This window comes from Mesocricetus auratus, unplaced genomic scaffold, assembly GCF_017639785.1.
Source record: "Mesocricetus auratus isolate SY011 unplaced genomic scaffold, BCM_Maur_2.0 Super-Scaffold_100009, whole genome shotgun sequence".
Lineage (NCBI taxonomy): Eukaryota > Metazoa > Chordata > Mammalia > Rodentia > Cricetidae > Mesocricetus > Mesocricetus auratus.
Window position 1 is genome coordinate 25,697,763 of NW_024429193.1, and position 14,081 is coordinate 25,711,843.

The 14,081-nt window shown below is 41.2% G+C and overlaps 1 protein-coding gene across 4 annotated transcripts in view; it reads left to right on the forward strand.

The window, feature by feature from the left end:
* Npnt (nephronectin) overlaps positions 1-14,081 on the forward strand; it is a 65,391-nt gene that overhangs the window by 34,648 nt on the left and 16,662 nt on the right. For 2 of the 4 annotated variants that reach the window (XM_005081984.4, XM_013121940.3), the window contains 6 exons: positions 1,166-1,258; positions 5,342-5,461; positions 6,865-6,984; positions 8,504-8,638; positions 8,879-9,001; positions 10,408-10,788. In XM_005081984.4, coding sequence (XP_005082041.1) covers positions 1,166-1,258; positions 5,342-5,461; positions 6,865-6,984; positions 8,504-8,638; positions 8,879-9,001; positions 10,408-10,788 — 972 coding nt within the window. The remainder of the gene's footprint in view (positions 1-1,165; positions 1,259-5,341; positions 5,462-6,864; positions 6,985-8,503; positions 8,639-8,878; positions 9,002-10,407; positions 10,789-14,081) is intronic. The other 2 variants (XM_013121939.3, XM_005081985.4) reach the window with 1 other exon arrangement.

A 14,081-nucleotide genomic window follows, 5' to 3' on the forward strand; every position in this document is an offset into this window, starting at 1 on the left:
TTCTGATAAGATCATGTTTAATCATTTAATATTATTCTCCAATAAGGTTATTTGTGCCTGTTTCCTTCTCAAGTGTCTCTACCCAAACAAATTCACTCGCATTCAAGAAAGAGTATGATTACAAATAATCTCTTTACAACTAGCGAGTGCTTTTTAGCATGTAAAGATATCATGCCATCATATATTTTTAAATATATGCATATTCTGAATGCATGTTTCACACTAATTTCAAAAGAAACACTCTATAAATACTAATTACTAGTGTTTTGGCTTGGTTTCTGTTCCATACTTTGAGTTCCCCATCCCAGGGAAAGAACAGCAGAGAACCATACAGCAGCAGACATTAAGTCTGGGTATCCTGCTTACCGCAGAATGCCAGATGCCTTGCTCAGCACAATTGTAAGTGCTTTTGCCCTAACTATGGTGTTATCAACAACTTTGCTTTTTAAAAGTTCCAACCCCAGAAACAAATGTGCCTTTGATTTGGAAAGTTAAGTGGCTGATAAACAGACTGTATTATAAAGCAGAAAGCAAAAAAGCTGCCCTTTTGACATTCTGCTTTGAGCCCAGCTGTCTCATGTTTTGTTAAATAGCAATGGCAACAGTTAACATGGTTTTTCATAAAGCTCCTAGTGTGCATCCTAATGAAATGTGAACCAAATATGTCATACGTTTGTACTTCTGAATGAAGGCATGATGAGCTGTCATGCTAGGATTTAGGTAAAGCCCTTATGCAAATACGCATTTGCATTACTTGGGAATATTTTAAACCACTATTAGCAATGTAACAATGTAAGTTAAGTCTTAAATTGGTCGTTTAAAATTTAATATTCTAAACAAGGTTAGTCGATTATTTGGTTTCATGTCTTCTGTTGATGATGAAAGTCACACATTAATCTTATTTTGGTTTTTAATGGTATGAAAATGATGGATTATTAACTTGTAGTTTTTCTTTGTAAAGGAAAATGAGTATCATACATTTTCAGAAAGAGATTTTTTATAAAAAGAGAAAGCAGTATTAGAAATTATTTGTGAAGTAGCCAAAGAGTCCTTTTAAGCTCCATTAACATTTTATAACTATTTAATATATACTTGTGAAGATTTTTAGGGCTAAAAATGACATCAGTTCAAAGCTGACTCTAATTACCTTCTCCCTGCTGTGAAGATGAGCACTTCCACCCAACTCCTCTTGACCAAGGCAGTGAACAGCCTCTTTTCCAACCCTTGGATCATCAAGCCACAAGTGTACCTTCAAGGGGTGAGCGTACATTGTCTCAGGTGGCCGCTCTCCCACCTGCACGGCTTCCTGCACTTCTTGCAAACGCCTGAAGACTAGTGCAGAAGTGGCAAGCCTTCAGCCTGAGCATGTGCAGCAAGCCGTGGGAGCTGCCACCTGTTGCTGATTCTCTGTGCCTTGGAAAACGTGGCGTGCAGCAAGCCGTGGGAGCTGTTGCTGATTCTCTGTGCCTCGGAAAACCTGGCACTTTCTCCTCTCTCCCTGTATCACGTCATTTCCTTCCCTCCTCTTCTCTGAGTTGGAAACCCCTCCCAAAAATCAGATAGAATGATAGTTTGCATTTTCATATGTAGGCCAAATCAGAGGTTCCTCTACTAAGCTATGGGTTTGGATGACTTTTTTCCAGGGATATTTTGAAAGTAGTTTAGTGCCCTTCTTCTCTTACTGTCTGGGAAGTGGAATTTTAGGCTTGTTTAGAAATCGAACCACACATTTGCTTCTTTCTTTTTGGTTAGACATTCTGTGTAATGTCAAAAGGGTTGAGCTCTGGTTCTAATTAGTCATTTATTGGCAACCTGCTTAAAGTGCCTGACCTTTGTACCACTCTGTAGTAGGGGACAGTAGAGTAGTTTCTGCCCTGCTTGTCTGTGGGGCCAGTGTGAGAGTCCCTCACCAAAACTATTGCTATCTTCATGGTGACGGGAGTCTGTAGGTGAGCAAGGTGTTAGAAAACCTTTCCTGTTCTTCTAGATTTTATCCTTACCAACTCATAGGCATAAGAACTTAGGGCTACGGAAACAGTTTATGAATAATTATTGTCTCTGCTGATGTAAACTGCATGTACTGCACTAGGGGCCAGGACAATGGTGTTCACTTTAGAGTTGGTCATCACTAGGAGAAAGTCATGGCCCTTGCTATTTGGACATGTGTTCACCTATGGCCTTTTAGTGAGATAAAGTTTTAAAGGCTTGGTTTCTGAAACATCATCTATTTTAAGCATCAAAAGGAAAACAGTCCAAATACATTAGAATGAATGGATGGTGGTTTTTCTGTAAAACTATGGTGGCTATCTTATTTAAGGAGTCTCTTCCAAGTTTTTCCAAGCTGCCTTTCTTTGTCTGCATGCTAATTCAGTTTCTGACTCTCTTCGATCTGAAGTCTAATAATGATGCTATGCAGCTTGCATTTCTGTTGTGGGACAGCTCCCCTCCCTGTCTCTACCTTACCCCCCTCCCAAGTCCAACAACCTGCTTAAATGTACCCCTGATGGCAATGCTCTTCATGAATTATATGCATAATATTTAAGGTGTTTGAATGTAAGGAACAAGATTATATCCTTTACTGTAAGATATGTGCATGTTAGTATTCCTTGTAGTATATATATATAGTATATACTATAATATATATATTATGCTTCCAGGGCAAGACTAAAGTAAACTAAAGACACTAGAATTTATTTCCTAGACTCGCTTGTCAGCATTTAATATTTCTCTGAGACAGTGAGGATCACGAGGAGTAGGTCATGCTTCTGTCCTCATTTGCCACAGTTTGAAAGTGTCATTGAAACTTTTGACTTAATTTGACAAAATACAAATGCGAATATCACATTTACCAGAAGCAACACACAGTAACTGCATTTTGTAAGGCTTTGGGTCAATAACAACAACAAAAAAAGTAAGGTGGGATGATTACAGGCTAGAAACATTAGAAAAAAACGGAAGGGGAAGAGGCTCTTCAACAGAGTGCCAGGAGCTTTGGTGTTCCTACTCGTCAGGACATGCCACTGGGCCAGTGTTGATGAACGGTAGCTAGAACCCTGTTTCGTGGTGTCTGCAGTGGCTCTCTTAAGGGCTATTGTGAAGTTTGTTGGGGGTGAGGCCAGGCAGTCACCGGGGACACTGACGTAACACGGACCACCTGTCAAGGGAACCTCATCCAGACCAGTAATGGCTGCCATTCTCAAGATGCTTCCCACATGCGTGGGTTTTTGCGTAGCATTTACTAGCAGATAAAACCACCGTCTCCTCACCATTTACCCCTTGGATGCTCTTTTTCCTTCCTTTCCCCTATTTTTTTCAAAGAGTAATTTTCACATTTTTAAAAGTTGTTATGTCCTTTTGATTTTAAGATTCCTAACCACAAAGCACTTTCCCCGTGAGAAGGGAAAGATAAACCTGGTGAAAGTCAGTCTTTAAGAGCCCTCACAACCCAGCCTGGATTCCCAAAGGTCTCCTAATGGGCCTCGTTGACCAGCCTTGGGGCCTGGCTGTGGAAGCGCTGCCTTCCCTAGGCTCCAGCTTTACCCAGGGCTGTGATGTCTGGATAGATTCCCACTGGCATCAAATACTCCTTGCTTATGAGCTGCCTGGGGTTATAAACAGCTGCTGGTTCCGGTAAAGAACCTCCAGAAGTTTCTGTTGCTCTCTAAAAATAAACTGGGGAATCTTAATTGATACTTTAAACAGCCCTCTCTGGAAATGCAGAACCAAACTCACTCTTACATTGAGGTACTGATTCGTTGCATGCCTTCAAGCACAGACCAAGAAACAATTCTGTCTGATAGCATGCTCAGATTAAACACTTCTCTCCAGGGAGTCAAGGCCAGTGCCACCCTGCACGGGTGATGTTAAGGATGCTAACAGAACTTTTAGATGATAAGAAAGATTTCTCTGACTCGAATGTATAATAAAATTTCAAGTGTAAGCTAAAAGAGTATAAACAGGGAGTAGAATTTCACCTCAAGCAGCCCTGCTCATTGCTACTTCATTCAACAGAGGGGGAGTCAACTTTTTTGATAGGATAATCTATAAAGCATGTTCTGTGAGCACAGAGAGGTTTCTTTAAAAAATACTTAAAATATGATTCTGTTTTGAAAACCTTTGACTGGGCAAAAGACAATAAAGCGAAGCATTGAAGAAAACATAGGAAATGACCAAGGTGTTTGCTATGTTTATCTAACCTCTCCAGACTTTGCCCAGCTGGCCATGTGTTCCCACTGGGGTAAGGGCAGAAAAAAGAACGAGTTGGAAAATCAGTAGGATCTGAAAATATTCTTAGCTGTAATATTTATTTGGTGACTTTAAAATGCGGTGGATGTCTGCATGAAGCACTCCTCGCCTCTAGTAAATGACCCGCTCAGAGGTCATTGTGGTTAGATTTGGAAACAGCTCTGTAGCTGGATATATTATCTGTGTTTTTATTCAGTGATATGTATAAATTGATAATTAAATTATGCTAGTCAGGTACTTCTGCTGCTGTTTCTAGACGAAATAAACGTGGTCACATTTCTTTTTAATGAGGCCTATGTTATGGGCCTTACTATTTCAGTGCTTTAAGTCATTTTGAATTTTATGTTAACTTGAGGCAGTGTTCACTTTGTGCTGGAAAACTTTTATATTTTGGAGTTCACTAATTTCACATTGATATTTAAACCAATAAACATAAAATACGTAATGATGTTTTTGTCCCTTAGTGTTCCCACATGCTCCTCTTAGCTGCCAAATGAATGAAAATATATTAGAAGGCTTTAAAATCTTGTTTTGTGATTTGAATGGATTCGTAAAATAGGAAGTTGAATTTTCTTTAATCCAAGGTCAGTACAGAATTTATCAAACTGAACAAGAAAATTCACGATGGTGTCCACTCTGCTCCATGTAATTTTTCTCCCTCTGAAAGCATAGCTGTCCTTTGAAAAGGTCAAATCATTCTAATGTCTTAATGTTTGCACAGTCTCCATGAAGTGAAAAGTGTCATGTAATATCCCCTTTGGTAGAATCCATTGTCACGAGTGATCCCGATGGCAGGACACAGGTATCTTAAGCTTAGTGTCGGTTAGGTAGAGGGACAGTAGAACACCCCTACCATTTGTGGTGAAGGTACTGCTCTTTGTGGAGACTGCAGACAGACATCTATGAGGAGAATGCTCCCATCTATCTCCCTAGGATCAGAGATCCATAATGGTCCCGGCAACATCTGGTTGCTCCTATTGAATTTTTGTTTTGTTTTGCTTTTTGCCTTCAATCTTCCATATCGAGAAGCATTTAAAACATTTTCCATCAATGGTGAGTTTTGTGATTTCCCTGTGTTAATCCTCATTCCTTACAGATTTAAACGAGTGTGGCCTGAAGCCGAGGCCCTGTAAGCACAGATGCATGAACACTTTCGGCAGCTACAAGTGCTATTGTCTCAACGGATACATGCTTATGCCAGATGGGTCCTGCTCAAGTATGTCAAGAATCTTAACCGTTTTCTAAGTGCTCTGGGCTTGATTTCTGACATGCTTTGGTTGTCTGCCTTTGGGGAAGCCGCCTCTTCATCTCTACCAAACGGGATGTGTGAATGTGTTTGTTTGCATGCCTGAAGATCAAAAGAGAGGTGCATGTTTATATGCATGGCACTCTCTTACTGCGCAGGCCAACATTGGTTGGTTTATAAGTTGTATCTAGAGCAAGAATCATATTTTCTAATGCTTTTCTTAGTATGTTTATCCCAGTGTTCTCCCTGGATATTGAAGAGCCATCCCAGGTGAAAGAATATTAACAATCTCTGGGATATTGCTTAAAGAGCATCCATCGGCTCTATTCATAAACACTTCTAAGTCTACTTTTATAATTCTTGATAATAAATTCTAGAATAATTTAAGGATTATGTAAAAAGAAAAACTGCCTTAAGTGAAAATGAATGTAACATCAGAAAATTTGAGGTTTTTTTTAAAAATAGGGTCTCACATATCCCGGGCTAGCCTCCAACTTGCTGTATAGCTGAGAGTGACCTTGAATGGCTAATCTTACTTCCCAAGTCCTGGGATTACAGGCATGTCTTCTACCATTGCTTTTATGAGATGCTGGAGTTAAATGCTCAATACATGCTAGGCAAGTGTTCTACCAACTGAGCTGCATCCCCAGGCCCAAGAGGGTCGATCTACATGTATCTTTTTAAGAGACTCGTATGGTGCTTCCTGCTACCACTTGATTGTGTTTTTAAGATGGGAACTCCCCTAAAATTCTCTGTAGGCTGGAAATTGAATTGAACTTGAGTTCAATGATAATCAGCAAGGAGTGGCCTGACTTTTACTGTTACCTAACAACCAATTAACTAAGATGAATTTTATATAAAAATAATAGAAACTATTTCTATTTAGTGTTATACAGACGAATCACTGGAACTTTTATCTGGGGGAAATACATCTTTAATTGCATTTGACAATGATTCCAGAGTCCCCTAACATTACGGGAGTCACTAGGAAATCCTCTCTTGTCCTATAGAAAATTTCAATGTGTAGCTGAGACAGATAATAGGATATTTTAGTTAGGAATGGCATTTAACTTAAGTAATCTGGAGAAACGCCTTAGTACTACCTGGATGATACGTGTCAGAAAAAGCTTTTGCCCTACCTGCCAGTCCTCGAAAACATTAAAGGGCTTCTCCAGGTGATGATGGAACAGGACCACTTCTCAACCATCCCACACTGGAGAACATCCTTTATCCCTGTTTCACCCTTCTTAGGATGTTGGTTAATTGACTCCCCATTGTTGAGTCGGTGCCACTAATTAAAGGACATGTGAAAACAGTGCTTAAGTTACAGGTGCTTTCTACCTCTTGGGGACAAGCAGTCACTCTCTTTCCAGGTGCCCTGTCATGTTCCATGGCAAACTGTCAGTATGGCTGTGATGTTGTCAAAGGACAGATCCGTTGCCAGTGTCCTTCCCCTGGCCTGCAGCTAGCTCCTGATGGGAGGACCTGTGTGGGTGAGTTCAGCCACCAAACGTCTGCCAGTAGGTATTGTGGGGTTGAGGGACACAGCGGAAGGTATAAGGGGAAAGGCAGTCACTTAGTCAGATACACAGCTACCTGCTAGAAGATATCAGATATTTTAGAAGAGGGCTTCTGTGAATGGATTAACACAATCTTGATTTTGAAACCCGAGGGACAGGGCAAGCATCATACAGTGGAAACCAAGTGTGCAAAAACGCTGAAGTACAACAGTGCTGTGTTCAGGAGAAGTGAATCTCAGTTTCTGTGATCTAGAGAGAAGGGAGCGGTGGAGCTGAACAGGTCACCAAGCCTATGTTATCACATATGTTGTACCACAGCATTTTTCTAGAACATTGAGATGGCAGTATAGATTATGGCAAGAGTTTGGGCTTTCTGAACCTGCCTGACCTGCACACTTGCTATGTAATCTTAGGGAAAGAACTTCCTTCCTTTGAGCTTAGGTCTCTCTTTCCTTAAAGTGGAAATAATACCGCATAGAGCCACTGTGAGGATTGAATGAGAGCATTGTGTTCAGAGAGCTCAGAGGAACTCAACAGTCCCCAGCATGTGGGGAGCCCCGCATGGAGCCATTCCCTAACGAAGGCCCATTTACCAAGTGGTTGCTGCATTCGAGGCACTGCTAAGTGCTGGGTGTGTGGCAGTGAACAAAACACATGAAGTTTTGGTCCTCAAGAAGTTGACCATCTAAGGGGAAGACAGAAAATAAATTAATACTTAATAACATCACTAACCATGCTAAGTGCTAGCATAAGGTAGTAAGTGAAGCAAAACCAGAAACAATAATCAGTAGGGAATAATAATTAGGGAGTAGTTATTAATAACTATTAGGGAAGTCCTAAAGATAGACCTGGGTCATTAGATATATAAAGACCCTGCCCAGGGCCTGGAGAGGTGGACAGCTAAGAGAGCTGGCTACTCTTCCAGAATTCCCCAGCAGTCACAATACAGCTCACAAACATCTGTAACTCCAGTTTAGGGGATCCTTCCCCCTCTGGCCACCTCAGGCACCAGGCATGCACATGGTACATATATCTATATGCAGTCAAAACAGCCATGCATACAAAATATTTTTTCTAATTAAAGAACCTGCCAAGAGGTGAAGTGATTTGAAGGTGATAAGATTGGCATCAAAAATCCCAGTTTCATGACTTCCTGTCTCGGTCTAAAGCAGGAGATGGTGGGTAGGAATTGGGTGGTGGAGGGTGCTAGACAGACTCCAGTAAGTTCGTAGAGGTAGAAATAACAGGACTGGGTAGTTTAGGAGTTGTTGGCGGGAGCTTTAGCATGCATGCTTCTAATTCAAGCAGCTAAGTAGTATAGTAGCTACTGATGTTGGGTGTGAGGGAGGAAGAGCTTGGTTTGGGAGGATGAGTCCAATGCTGAAGATGTGGAGTTCCTGTCTGTTACAGGGGTGGCCGGTGGGGGTGGGAATACCAGTTAGGATGACACGCCTGTCTTTGCTCTTAAGATGCAATTACCTTACGTTTCTAGATATTGATGAATGTGCTACTGGAAGAGTCTCCTGCCCTCGATTTAGGCAATGTGTCAACACGTTTGGGAGTTACATCTGCAAGTGTCATGCTGGTTTTGACCTCATGTACATTGGAGGCAAATATCAATGTCACGGTAATGAAACTCTCCCATTCCTGTATATACTTTCTTCCCATAGCATGGAGGAGTCTCCAGCTGTGGTAATAGCTGAACTGTCCGGGACAGGGGAGGCTACAGGCATTAAGTGAGCAGAGCCATTCTGGAACCACCCACCCTGCATCCCTTCTGGTCATTGCCGCTTTGTGTGGCCCTCTGTCGCGGTGTACATTTCGTGTCATCGCATTTACCGCCGCTTGCTTTTCTGCCCCGATGCAGACATTGACGAGTGCACCCTCGGGCAGCACCAGTGCAGCAGCTCTGCTCGGTGTTACAACATGCATGGGTCCTACAAGTGTACATGCAAAGATGGATACGAGGGTGATGGACTGAACTGTGTGTGTGAGTAAACCCTGCCCCTGACTCTCGGGTCTTCAGGAAATATGGGGTTGCATAAAGACCATTGCTAAGGAGGGTGGGGGATGCAGTGGTTGTTGAAGACATGGTTTCCAAACCTGCTAACATCAACCTGACCTATACACAGTAAAATCACTTAGAAAAAGACTCACTACTGCTTTCTAGCACTAAATGCCTTAGAATTTTGTGAGTACAATCTAGGAGTTGCTTCCTTCAGCTAGAAGGAAGGGACGGGCTCCTCCCTGGGAATTGGAGTTTGTTGAATCTGAAATAAACATCCATTGTTAGCATTGCATTATGATAGTTGGGATGTAGTCTACATGTTTGCTTTCTACTGAGAATAATTCCAGTACTTATTTTCCCTGCATTTAAAACTGCTTTGCTTTTAAATTTTTCTAAGTTGTCTTTGGAGTAGTGGGTTACTAGACAAACATGAAAAATGCGTGCTCTTGAAGATGAAAATTTGTCAAACCAACCAGATGCCATAATTTACCACACATTTCATGCAACACTAGATACTTTTTAAAAATTTTCCTGAGTAGAATTTTTACTGAAAAACCACAGGACATAAAATCCTGTGGATTAACGGGTTTTTGAAGAGTTGTGAAGTCATTCCTACTCTGGAATATATCTTTCTAGACGGATTAAATACTGATTCCTTTTGGTGAAGATTATCAATGGAAAATTTTCCATAGATGATTTTTATTAACTTCAGAAAATCTCTTTTTATAAAGCAAATGTAAATTAGTAAATATGAAGAAAAATCAACTATAAAACTAATTTTTGCTGGACGGTGGTGGCACATGCCTTTAATCCCAGCACTCAGGAGGCAGAGGCAGGCGGATCTCTGTGAGTTCGAGGCCGGGCTGGACCGACAGCCTCCAAAACAATACAGAGAAACCCTGTCTCATAAAACCAAAAAAAAAAAACTAATTTTTGCACATGTAAAATGCATCTAAAGTATAGGTGAGGAAGTATCCGCCTAGTTTGTAGAGTTTTAAGCATGGTTACATAACTCATGCAGGGAAACAACACACACTGCATTTCTCACAAAAATGTAATCTTTCCACATTTGGAAAAATACTGATTTCTGTTACTATTGCTTTATAAATATTGGAAACATTTTTGCACCTCAAATAATACATATTCATTATAGAAACACCAATATATTTTTGCATGTATCCTAAAACACACACACACACACACACACATTTGTTATTCAGATATTCAGAAAATAGTGTGACTTCTTATAGACAAGAATATGCTGAATGTAAAAAATAGGACTAGTTAGCATGAGGTGTTTCTGTGCATGTGTATGTTTGCAGTTTCCTGCTGTACTTTTTTAGAGAGGGATATTTTCATACTATTTTAATCTTTGAATTTTTCTTCAGATATTCCCAAGGTCATGATCGAGCCTTCAGGCCCAGTTCATGTGCCAGAGAGAAATGGTACCACCGGAAAGGGTGATGGAGGACATGTTAATAGGATTCCTGATGCTGCAAGTACGAGATGGCCCCTGAAGACACCGTATATTCCTCCTGTCATCACCCACAGGCCCACTTACAGGCCAACAACAAGACCTACACCAAATCCAACGCCACAGCCTACTCCACCACCCCCACCACCCCTCCCAACAGAGCTCAGGACAACCCCACCGCCACCAACCCCGGAAAGGCCGTCCACCAGACCGACAACTCTAGCACCTGCTCCGGGGACTACGGTCGACAATGGGATACAGACGGATCCTCAGAAACCCAGAGGAGATGTGTTCAGTGAGTCACGTAACTTATTGTCTGTTTAAAGATTTATTTATTTTATGTGGATCGTGTCCCTGCCAGGTGCTCACTTAGGACAGAAGAGGGCATTGGGTTCCCAGACCCGGAATTGCAGTTGCTTGTGAGCTGCCCTGTATGTGCTGGGAATCAAACCTGGGTCCTCTGTAAGAGCAACGATGCTACCAGCCCTGAGCCGTCTCTCCAGCCTCAATTCTTATCTTTTAATAGACCTTGAAAATGGTGTTCAACCCTAGGCCATCTTTCTAGGAAACCCAACTGATAAAAAGAGCTGGCTGTTTCAGGACCATCCATGGTGACTGATGTGTTGTATAGAAAGCTGTGTAAGAATCAGTGTGGTTGGGCAAGTCGGAGGGAAATTGATTGTGGTAATTCTCTTGCTGTGTGTGCTGCTTCTCTCCCTCTCCTTTGCATTTTCCTGTCTTTTTGTGGTCATCGTATAATGTGATGTTTACTCATGTCTCAACCAAGTGTGGCATTTACATTGTTTTTCTGCGTTTACTGATCATGAAAAGTTGACAACACACACTGATGGAACGAACTTCTTTCTGGGTATTCCTTTTAACAGTTTCTCCTTTTAAAGAGCCCTTCTGAATGTTTTTTCTCTTCACACAGAGATGCACAGTGAGGAATTCAAAATGGTATTGAAGTTTAGCAGTAGAAGCTAACAGGGTAAGCCTGGGAGAGCCAGCAGTGTTAACTGGCCAGTGTAAGACCAGGAAGAGCCTAGCCGCAATGAATCTTCAGAGCACTCACTGAAGAGAGTGATCCTCAGGACATTCTCTGGGAGATCACTGTGATCCCGTGCCAGGGCTGTCACATGCCACAGATAACCTTGCCACTCAGACACCCTGCCAGGGATTAAAGTCATCTCTCACTTTATCTTCAGCAATAGCTACTCCTAAGTTTAGAGCGTAGGAGAATATTTGGGAGACGTCTTAACTTGGTTTCTTGTGGTATTCTGAAAAGGGAAAGGTTACCAAGTTTTCTATTCAGAAAGAAAAGCATTATTCATTCACTGTGAAAATAGAAAGGGACCTTGGCACATTTTTAGTTTACCTAAATTTATTTTAAAAAAGATAACTACGGTGTCACTTTTCTTGCCAAGAACTTGTGTCCCTTTGAACCAAGTCTTCTCTGTCTTGGTTTATAGACCCCAAATCCACCATATATCCACAATCTAAATGATTGTGAAATACAATATTTTTCAGACTGTATGTGACACACTGAAGGACCCTTTCCATGGTGAAATGTATTAATGTTAACAAAAAGAGAAATGTCAATCATGTAGAACTATCATCTCTCAAACCATGTCTGGTTTCCTACCTCCTCAAGATAGTTAAAATAAATTTTACTTTATGATCTTATTATGAAAAAGTTAGCCAGTTTAAAGGCTCACAAGTCTTTTAATATGTATAAAGCAATCCCATAACACACTGTGGTTTTGCAAAGAGTACCACAGACACCAACATTTTCTCCCTTTGCTACCACTACAAGAGAAAGGGATACGGAATTACAGACTTATAAACTTCAAATGAGTGTTTGTTGTGCTGATTGCCATAGTCTCTGGGTATTTTAATTTGGGGCCTAAGAATATTCCTAAAGCAACATTTCTTAAGTTTCCAGGAGTCTTATTCTTATATCCAATGATTTTAAAAGGTCTCTGAGGTCACCCCTACTGTATACACCATCCTTCCCCGTAACCCAGATCACAACTGGGCCATCTTGTTTAACCTAAGTTTATGAAACCACAATACTGTCATATACTCAGAGGCAATGGCTGTCGGTCCTTGCTTTAGGATTCACTTCCCATGTGCTTTCAAAGAGTACTTCAGAAAATGAATCAAGTCTTTCTTTAGACAGAGTCATTGGAATTACATTTCCTGTTGCAGCAATGTTCCGCTTCCCAACTCTGACAGCCTTCCAAACGGTCGGTTATTTCAGATTATAATTTTACTCTTGCCCCAGTGTAGGGTAGCATAACCACTGACAGTAAATATCTCTAGAAAATTTTATATCCAGCCTACTTGAAATTTTTAAGCCTGGTGTTGAGAGCTAGTATAAATCCCAGAAAGGGAATATGAAAATTTGTTGAAGCATATGGGATGGATTCCCTCTAGGACTTCTTAGGACACACTGAGTCAGAGAGCCTGGTTTTGCTTTGCACCTCTGGTATGTATGAGTTTTCAACTTTGCTCAATTAACCAGGCCTTCTTTTCTACTGAGTGGGTTCAAGGTCAGAGAGAATTCAAGTGAGAATTGTATTAATAATGAACTACTATGAAATGGAAAAGATCACTTACTATATTTATTCACTGTAACCATCCTGACGAGAATAAATATATTAAAAAGTCACCTTTCATGTAGGATATGAAATATTAATCACCTTTTCCAAGATAAGAATAGTCTGAGGTAGTGCTTCTCAGTCTTCCTAAAGCTGTGACCATTTAGTACAGTTCCTCACGTTGTGGTGACCCCAACCATAACATTATTTTCATTGCCACTTCATAACTATAATTTCGCTACTGTTATGAATCATCGTAGTTTTGGAGATGGAGGTTTGTGAAAGGGGTCATGACCTATAGGTTGAAAACCACTGCTCTAAGATCTGAGGATTACAGAATATAATGTAATTAGTCTCTGCCGCATCCTTTCACAAATGGCTGAGGACCAGCCTTGGTGTTGCTGTTGTTGTAGAACATGAGAATGGGTTGGGGGCCGTTGACTCCCGACCTCCGCCCTGCAGTGTGCTGTCCTCAGGGTTTGTTTTCCTGCCGTTTCTCTTCGCAACTTTTGTAGTCTGTAGATCCCAGCCTTTCAAGTCCCGGGTGTATTATTTCTCTTTTCTAGCTCTGTGTGGTGATGAGTAAACTGATTGTTTCAGCGGAGGGGTGCAAAGGTGTCGTGACTGGTTTGTTCCCAGGTAAACAGTGAGGCCTGCAGAGCCCCCGAGCAGATGCTGAGGTCTTCAGGGAGATTAAATCTCAGCCAGTCCTGTGGAGAAGCGAGTTGCTGCTGCTCACAGGTCCGGGTCTGGTGCTGTGGATTCTGAGAGTTTTTATGATTTTTTGATTTGTATTTTAATGGGATTCTGTGGCGACTGGTGAGTAAAAATATGGTTCTTTTCAGAAAGGATAAATTGAGTTCTTAATGAACGTGACCTAGGTTAGAGATCAGAAGTTTTTCAAGTTCTGTGCACATTTGCCTATGGAGTTACAATTAAAAAGACCGTGTTCAGAATAATTCTTGGGTCTCCCTTTCCTCACCTGAAT